Genomic DNA, 9,673 nt, shown 5'->3' with positions numbered 1-9,673 from the left:
GGCTGCTCCACTCTTAATCAGAGATCGAGGGTTCGACACTGGATATGGAGCGGTCACCTTAATAGGCCCTGCAACGCGTGAGTCGAATTAATCGAGGTTTCAATGTGAGCACTGGACACCGGATAAGAAACGAAAAAAGAAAAAAATAACTTTATCCAAGTTCAGATAAAATGTGATCAAAGTGATCAAACACATAGTAAACTTTGGACACCTATGACATAAACATAAATAACATATATATATGAACACTTTCTCAAATATTATCATAAACATAAATTAAATTCTATTTGAATTCTTTATTTTTTTTAACACTCATGTATCATAAGTTAATGTCATAACTTATCATATGATACATTCAACACCTTATTATTACCTTAAATATTTAACTATTGCGTTATAGTAAGTTCCTAATCTTGTAATATTAACATGTACATTTCCACACTAAAGTTATTATATTATACCAAAAAAAAAAAAAAATCTTTAACCATACTTCTAATAAAAGAAAACAACATAAATAAAGTAAATTACTTTTCTTTTTAATTAAAATTTTAAAGTGACGTACAATTTTATCATTGCTGATTCACTAATAACTAACTTTTTCATCCTATTTTTCTTTATCGTCATTTAATTTCGCTAATAATAATACACTTCTATTACCCACCTAAACGCTATGCCTAGTTTTGGGGCTGGCGTGTGTAATACACACGTCAATCTCATATTTACACGTATCTAAGTGAGCGGATATATGTCATTAAAATACTAAAAAGAAAGTCTCGGGATAATAGGATCCACAGAAAGTTCAGTATGCTTAACTACAAATCGTTCAAAGTTCACGCATTTTTGTGACTATTATTCCTAATAATTACTTTACCAAGATTTTTTTTTTATTTTGACCACATCAAAATTCTATTTTTTTTCTTCTTTTTTTCCAATTCAAAAAGCCACTATCCATACGCAAAAAGGACTTATACAACTTCTATAACTCGTCTAACACGTCAGTAGACCCAAAGGGTATTTGTATATCATAAATTCCCACATGGGTTTTTACTTATTACTAAATCTCACTTTCATTAAATTCTTGAAAATAAAAAAAAATAGTTAATTTTTCATTTTTATTTTGTTTTTGCAAGTTTTTGTTCTTGTTTTGGGTTCTTGAGGTATAATTTTTACTGGTTTTTTGCTAAAACTTGAAAGGGTTCTTTCATTTTCATTCAATTCTTGAAAATAATTAAAAAATGACTTAATTTTTTTTTTATTCTTGTTTTGGGTTCTTGAGGTACAATTTTTACTGAGTTTTTGCTAAATCTTGAAAGGGTTCTTTCATTTTCATTCAATTCTTGAAAATTTAAAAAAGTTTTATATTTTTTTGTTGTTTTGGGTTCTTGGGGTGCAAATTTTCTTGCAAGAATTTTGAAAAATGGCCACTGGGGCTGTGGCAGGTGATCGTAGGAATGTTAGAAAAGTAATTTGTGATGCTGGTGCTGGTGCTTCTGCAGGTAAATATATTCTTGCCTCTTTTTTTGTGTTTGGATTAATTTGTACATTGTTATGATCTGAGGTTTAATGCCAAAGAAGATAGTACTAATAGATTTATTCATTGTTTTGCTTTTTGATCTTGTGAAGTTTTTGAGCTATTTGAATGTGATATTGAGCTAATTGGGGGTTGTAAAAATCATTGCTTTTTGTATTTTTGGGTGGTTTTAGTTCAAAAGAAGGTAAGAGATTTATTATTGGTTTTTGATCTTTAAGTTTTTTGAGCTATTTGAATGTGATTTTGAGCTAATTCCCAATGGAGACAAACGCTAGGTGATTTCTTTCCATTTGTTGTTGTAGCCTTGGTGGACAGAGTTACCTGGTACTTGTTGCTGGTGGGGAGGTGGCAGGTATCTCATGTAATTAGTCGAGGTGCGCACAAGCTGGACCGGACACCACGGTTATCAAAAAAAAATTTGGGGGTTGTAAAAATCTTTACTTTTTGTGTTTTTGGGTGGTTTTAGTTCTAAAGAAGATAAGAGGTTTATTATTGGTTTTTGATCTTTGAGTTTTTTGAGCTATTTGAATGTGATTTTGAGCTAATTGGGGGTTGTAAAAGTCTTTGCTTTCTTGTATTTTTGGGTGGTTTTAGTTCTAAAGAAGGTAAGAGGTTTACTATTGGTTTTTGATCTTCGAGTTTTTTGAGCTATTTGAATGTGATTTTGAGCTAATTGGGGGTTGTAAAAATTTTAGTTTTTGTATTTTTTGGGGGTGGTTTTAATGCTAAAGAAGGTAAGATATTTATTCCTTGTGTTATTTTTTGATCTTTGAGTTTTGTGAGCTATTTGAATGTGATGTTGAGCTAATTGGGGGTTGTAAAAATCTTTGATTCTTGTATTTTTGGGTGGTTTTAACTCTAAAGAAGGTAAGAGACTTATTCATTGTGTTGATTTTTGATCTTTGAGTTTTTTGAGTTATTTAAATGTGTTTTTAGTTAATTGGTGGTTGTAAAAATCTTTGCTTTTATATCTTACGGTGATCCTTTAGGTTCTATTGCTGCTATATTTGTGTCTATTGGAGGTAGGGGTAGGGAAAGGGGAAATGGGCGGAGTGAGTTGCAAGGCAAGGAGTCGAATCATCACCAATAAGGTGATAGTTCAGATAGACAACCAACTACCAACTGAGCTACTAAGATTCCTCAATTAACTTGTCCATTGTTATGATCTGGGTTTTTAATGCTAAATATGATAAGAGATTTATTCATTGTGTCGATTTTTTGATCTTTGATTTTTTTTTGAGCTATTTGAATGTGAATTTCAGTTAATTGGGGGTTGTACAAATCTTAGCTTTTGTGTATTTGGGTGGTTTTTTTTAGGTGCTATTGCTGCTACATTTATGTGTCCATTGGATGTTATTAAGACAAGACTGCAAGTACATGGTCTGCCCCAGGCGTCTCAATCTGGTCGTCAAGGTTTGTGCTCGTCGTTGTCTCTTTTATTAGAAATGATAAGAACTTCTATCCTGTTATGAAGTGGTTCCAAGTGAACAAATGCGAAATGAAGTATTAAGATTAATGTGATATTCTAATTGAGTTATTTTATAGCTCTAGTAATGATACGGCAATGATGTCTTATATATAGCAGTTAAGCACACTTCTTATTCAAAACTTAACAACCACGAATATTCCTGTTTGCGTTTTGTGTGAGCAAAAAAACACTCAGATCAGCGTATCTGGAAAGTGGGCTGCTTTTACCCCGATTTTATTCAGTTCAATGGATTCAAAGTTCTTCCAGTTCTAGTATATTTCCAATAAAAGAAGTCTGGCTGTTCCTTTAAATTCTTAGCCATCATCTCACGTGCAGTAGAAGTATTAGTTTCCTTATCAAAAAAACAGTAGAAGTATTAGTTATTCTGATTGGTTGCTTTACCGAGCCGCAATGTATCCTCATCTCCCACCTTGTCCTAGAAACTTATTCATCCATGTGTTCTTCTAAATTGTTTAACTAAGGTATTTGTTTGCATAAAACTAAAGGCGCTGTACAGTAGGATTATACAATTACCTCGTCCAAACCTAAGTGCGACTACAAAAACGTATATCCAACCATTATGCATGGATGGGATCTCTTTTGAGCTCCAACATAGCAACAAAAAGAAATTTACATTGTGAATTTAGGAATTTTGTTTTGTCTTGGAGGCTTAATGATTTCATTTTTCACAAGACTGCACCTTTGTGGATAAGAGCTATTTTGTTGTGCTTTTTGGCTGTCTTCGCATTCCTTCAGCTTTCCTCTCAGATAGACTGCCCATTAGGCCGCTCTTTTTCCAATTTCCATTTTCTCCAACATAGGATGTCCAGTGTGTTGATTTCGGTGCTTTTTCTTGGATTTATGCTTTCCAAACTTGATGTAGTCATTTCCTAAATGGATTTCACATTCTGTATGTTGTGCACTCTCGACTCATCGCATCTCTATGGGAAATTTCCTTTGACAGTGAGTATAATTTGGTGAGTTTTAGAAGAGAGTTGCTGTCAACTTTCTGCTGAAGGTTTCTAGGGCTAGTTTTGTTGTCTTCTTAATTTAAACAAGTGTTTCTTTGAGGAGCTGATAATTGGTCTTTCATTTTGTTCCTTCTTCGAATAAGTTTATTGTTTTTTGGTTGTCTTGATAAACCTATTAAGATCAATGGTTACCTTCGAAAAAGAAGTGAAGAATAAAGAAAAAGCCAAATCCATATTACTGGCACACTTATTTTTCCTTGAATTATTGGACAACAAACAGGTAGTGTCATTGTCACAAGCTTACAGACTATACTAAGAAAGGAAGGTTTCGGGGGACTTTATCGTGGCCTTTCACCAACATTGACAGCTCTTCTTCCAAACTGGGCGGTAAGCATCGACTTGTTCGGTTTCTGCTTTGTTGTGGATTGCAATTAGTTGGAGTTCCTTTATTAAATGAATCATCGAAATTGAATGAAATAATATTCAGATATTCTCTTTGGCCTCTTATGGAACTTCATTCTTTATTATTATAATAATGCAATGATTAGCCCTTCCTTACACGTCACCACACACACTCTGTTATTGTTGATGAAGAATAAAAATCAATAAGGCCTTTTTTGGGGCGGGGGTAGGTGTTGCTGTGTCGGACTCCTGGATAACTTTGTAATGTTATTGGCTTTGTTCACAACTGACTCCATGTTGGCATATATTTTCTATGCATGCTGAAATGCCGAATCCACTCACCTTGTTTCTGAAATTTCCACATATAAGAAACCGTTTTGATAGGAAACATTCATCTTCTGCAGGTATACTTTACAGTTTATGGATATCTCAAGGATTCGTTGCATTTGCATGGTAATCTTTTACTCTATTGGTTATCTGGACCATTATCTTTCGTCACTTCTTTTTTCTTTTTCTTTTTGTCTGAATGCCATAGTGTTATTTAATCCTTTTACTATTTGGAAGTCCGAAGTTGTTATGGATCTTTACCAAATAATATCTTCTTGTGCGATAAATGCAGTGGATAGCTGTGGGCAGCTTACAATTGGTGCAAACATGATTGCTGCTGCAGGAGCGGGGGCTGCAACATCCATTGCAACAAATCCATTGTGGGTTGTTAAGACCCGGCTCCAAGTAGGTTTCATGTTCTTATATAGTTAGCGCTGATTTATTCTTCTGTGCACACTTCTTGTGCCTAGCTATGATCTGTGCCCTTTCATTTTTCTATATATTTCTTTGTCCTGCTCTAGTTGCTTCAGTCTTTATCAGTGTACTGTTATCGTGTCCATGTATGCTTTCCTTCATCAAATATCATCGGAAAGAAGGATGGGAATAGGTGAAACACATTTTTTTTCCCTGTTGGGGCTCAATTGTGGAGTATCAGAACTTTCTTTTTTATGTTGGTGTTATTCGAGTTAGCTTGTGTGTAACTCAATGATTTTACCGGGTACTTGCTAGTTGCTACCTCCCACTAGCACAGATACCTGGTAACTCTGTGAACCAGGCTTAAGCGGATGAGCAGAGATCACCTAGTATTTTTTTTTGCCTCTGTTGGGATTGGAGCATTAGAGTTTCTACCGTCTGTATCTAAGCCTGTTAAAATAATTAGTATTAGGCTGCACTGTCGCGAGTGAAAGAAATATTCCTCGGGTTTCTCCGTCTTCCTCCATACCAAAAAGGAGTTTCTCATTTGCACTTGTAGTATGTTCACTTTTCCATCTTGTGGTGATACCTTTGATATAGTATTATTCATCATGTGTGTGATACCTGAATGGATGAAAAAATTCGATGGAAGATAGTTTTAGACTTAAAGAATTCTCAACGGAGAGCAGAATGCAGATTTCACACAGTTTAGAAAACCTGATAGATGCACTAAAACCGATGCATGGCTAGTAGAAAAGTTGACTTGGGAATTGAGTGGAACTCACATCCAACAAGCAGCATAAGTTCCTTTTTTCTTTATGACAAGAAACAGAATTTGAAGACGGGAACCTCTTGATATATGATCAAATATAGGAGCAAAGCTGAGATTGCTTTCCCACGTTAGAAAGAGAAAAGTTATGAGGGAGAGATTCTAAAATTTACGAGGGTAAGAAACCTATTGGACTGAAGCTGCAAGTGTAGGGGATAAAATGGGAGGTCATTTGAGGTGGTATGATTATGTCATACTTCGACCTCCAGATGTACCTCTCTGTATGGCCGAGACCATGGTGAGTAAAGTTGCTAAAGAGGAATGAGACCGACGGAAAATCATATGGAAAGTAGTAGTCTCGAAAGTGCATATTTTACACTGCACAATAGGGTAAACACAAACACAAATTCTTTTGTGTATATATGAACTTTTGAATTCTTTGAAATAAAATAAAACAAAAAACTTTTAGTGTAGAGGCAAAAGTGGTTCAAAAATACTATTTCTCACATTTTATATTTCCTCTAATCTCTTTGTTAAATTCCTGACTTCGTTTGTGCATGCAAATCTAGTGAAAATTAGAATAGTATGGAAGAAAAAAATGTGTATAATACCTATTAGTTGGGATTAATTTAGACATCTTCATGTTTTCTTTAGATTCAATATTTGCTAAAGTGTCTTCGTCTAGGAAGAGATCTAGATGCCAGTAAATATCGTTGATAATTTCTGATGCTAGAGAAACTAAATTTTTATACTTAAATGGACACACATAGATAGTGTGGATTCTCACGGTCGATCCCAACTTGCTTGGAATTGAGGCGTCATTGTAGTACCCATTGCTGTAAGGATCTGCACATGGTGCCGATACAATTGCATCCTAGTTCAACATAAACATGCTAAGTGTTCACGTAACATAGGCTAAAAAGCACAAGTTTCTAATACCGTTTGAGTTTATTGTTCGGGTGTCCTTAATTAGTGTTGGAATAACAACTTGCATTTGCTTCTCTATGTTCCTGATATTTTCTTTTCCTCATTCTTTAGACACAGGCGCTGAGGGAGGGTGTAGTTCCTTATAAAGGTACATTGTCTGCTTTAATACGAATAGCACATGAAGAAGGGATCCGCGGATGGTACAGGTTAGTTCTGTTGTGAAGATGAGTTATACGAACTTTTTACTTAAACGTGTTTCATCCTTTGTAGAGAGGCTTCAGTTCCATATCCTCTTAGCCAACTAAGCGAAGCTGGAAAACATCTTCGTAGGATAATAATTACCCTTGTCCCCCAAAAAAAAATGCAATATCCTTTCATCACGTGATGTTGACTTGGAAAATTTTACCTTAATGTTTCACATCTCTGGCTAGTTATTTCGGGATTGATATCTCCGTTTCCTTTGGGTTGCAGTGGCCTCTTGCCGTCTTTGGCTGGGATAAGTCATGTTGCTATCCAGTTTCCAGCGTATGAAAAGCTGAAATCGTACTTGGCAAAAAGGGGTGAGAAGTTGTTTTCTTTTATCAGTTGCGGAAGTTTGTTGTCCATTTGTCTCTTATCTGATTGATCACGTGATGTCTATCTCGAACTGCCAGCCAATAAGCATATCGATGAACTGAACCCTGGTGAAGTAGCGATTGCCTCTTCGATGGCCAAAGTAGTTGCCTCTGTAATGACTTATCCACACGAGGTAAGCGGAAAATGGACCAAGATCATCTTTTTGTTCTTTCGCGGAATCACTGTCCTACTTATTAATCTATCGTTCTTGATCAGGTCGTGCGTTCTAAACTACAAGAACAAGGGCAAGCAAGAAACTCAGAGAAAGCATATAACGGGGTCGTTGATTGTGTAAAAAAGATGTTCAAACAGGAACGCATTGCTGGATTCTACCGGGGCTGTGGAACCAATCTCCTACGGACGACTCCCTCTGCTATTATTACATTTACCAGTTATGAAATGATCCACAGAATCTTTCAACGCGTTATACTTCCAGAAGAGGATTCAGAACCAAATCCTAGACGGAAATCCCATAAGGTACCCGAAGAACATGGAGACAATGACGAAAACTTACAACAATCAGAAAGCACGTCGAATAAGAGAACTCCTTTAATTCCTTTGAGTAACTCTGATAATCTAACTGCTAGACATTGATTAGAGATGTTTTTTCTTTTTCGTCGCGGAGGCAATTTGCAACAAGTGTTTGCTGTTGCACAATTTTTTCTTTTGTAACTGGCCATTTCTGGCCAAGGAAGTCTTATATTTCGATCTAATAAAGAAGCGCGCGGATAGTTTTCCGATAAGTCTTTCTTCAACATCTTTGTTTATTTGTTCTACACTTCTACTGCATCTTTCTCTTTGTGCCTCTCTCTCTGCCGTCACAAGGTAGGAGTAAGATTTGCGTACACATCACCCTCCCCAGATCCCACTTGTGGAATACACTTCTACTGCATCTTTCTCTTTGTGCCTCTCTCTGCCGTCACAAGGTAGGCGTAAGGTTTGCGTACACATCACCCTCCCTGGATCCCACTTGTCGGATACACTTCTACTGCATCTTTCTCTTTGTCCCTCTCTCTCTCTGCCGTCACAAGGTAGGAGATAGGTTTGCGTACACATCACCCTCCCCGGATCCCACTTGTGGAATACACTTCTACTGCATCTCTCTCTTTGCGCCTCTCTCTGCCGTCACAAGGTAGGCGTAAGGTTTGCATACACATCACCCTCCCCGGATCTCACTTGTGGAATACACTTTACTGCAGCTTTCTCTTTGTGCCTCTATCTGCCGTCACAATGTAGGAGTAAGGTTTGCGTACACACCACCCTCCCCGGATCCCACTTGTGGAATTACATCGGATATGTTGTTGTTGTCGTCGTCGTCGTTGCATCCGAAAAATAGTGGTGACTGGTGAAAGCAACAACAAAATTGGGGTCCTTTTCTTTCACCATGTGAAAGTATAGGCTAAATCTTGATTATTGACCCGTTCTTGGAGGAAATTTCTAATAAAGGAATTTGTCTGCAGACAATTTATTGCAAACCAATTTTTGGTGGAAATTGAATTAGTCATAGTCTGAAATCCCATCTTATTAACTTTCTTGACAGCCATTAAATTCCAAATAATTAATGCGAAAACGAACGCGAAAAGTTTTGACTAAAAGGCAATACCTGCTATCTCCTACCAGTATTGGTGCTCGGTAACTTTATCCACAAGTATTTGGAAACTATGTAAACCAATGCTTATTGAAAGAAATCACCTAGCGATTTTTTTGTCTCCATGATTTTCACCACTTCATTAACCGTTAGGCTACAACTTTTGATGCTACATGTATTGGTGTTGGCTTCAAAGAGTGATTGCACTAAAAAGGGCAGCCCGGTGCACTAAAGCTTCCGCTATGCGGAGTATTCAAGGAAGGGCCCCACCACAAGGGTGTATTGTCCGCAGCATTACTGCTAGAGGCTGTTTCCAAGGCTTGAACCCGTGACCTCCTAGTTACATGGCAGCAAACTTTACCAGTTCATATGGCAACCTGTTATTGTAGATAAACTCAGGGCTAGGATAACCCAAAGAGAAAATTTTCCAAAATCTTCAATGAGAGAAAGATCCCTTTATTTGCACCAACAAATTAATTAGCTTCCGGTCTAAGGGCCATTTTGCTCGGACTCTTCAAAAATGCTGACGTGCATGTTGGAACCTCTGAATGTAGTCCATTTTTGGAGGATCATACACAGGTGCGACAACATTTTAGAAGAATCTGAGCAACATAGTCTAAAAGGGAATCATATACATATATGAATATAACTAACACTTTAA

General features: G+C 36.6%; 1 protein-coding gene across 2 annotated transcripts; it reads left to right on the top strand.

Moving 5' to 3' along the window:
- The first annotated feature begins 962 nt into the window (after window positions 1-962).
- Window positions 963-8,167, top strand: LOC107856746 (nicotinamide adenine dinucleotide transporter 2, mitochondrial). 2 transcript variants are annotated; one of them, XM_047399322.1, is made up of 10 exons: window positions 988-1,496; window positions 1,834-1,905; window positions 2,849-2,944; window positions 4,251-4,357; window positions 4,777-4,825; window positions 4,992-5,104; window positions 6,921-7,015; window positions 7,281-7,369; window positions 7,463-7,557; window positions 7,641-8,167. In XM_047399322.1, exons 1-10 carry the CDS (start codon window positions 1,418-1,420, stop codon window positions 8,016-8,018), a joined length of 1,173 nt encoding a protein of 390 aa, XP_047255278.1. In that variant the 5' UTR covers window positions 988-1,417; the 3' UTR covers window positions 8,019-8,167. The 2 variants fall into 2 exon arrangements, with proteins under 2 accessions (XP_016557222.1, XP_047255278.1); XM_016701736.2 differs by lacking the exon at window positions 1,834-1,905 and having other exon boundaries at window positions 963-1,496.
- The last annotated feature ends 1,506 nt before the right edge of the window (window positions 8,168-9,673 follow it).

The sequence above is a fragment of the Capsicum annuum genome, chromosome 11 (genome assembly GCF_002878395.1).
Source record: "Capsicum annuum cultivar UCD-10X-F1 chromosome 11, UCD10Xv1.1, whole genome shotgun sequence".
In the NCBI taxonomy this organism is placed as follows: Eukaryota; Viridiplantae; Streptophyta; class Magnoliopsida; order Solanales; family Solanaceae; genus Capsicum; species Capsicum annuum.
Note: the sequence above shows the minus strand (reverse complement) of the source record. Positions and strands in the feature narration are given on the sequence as shown.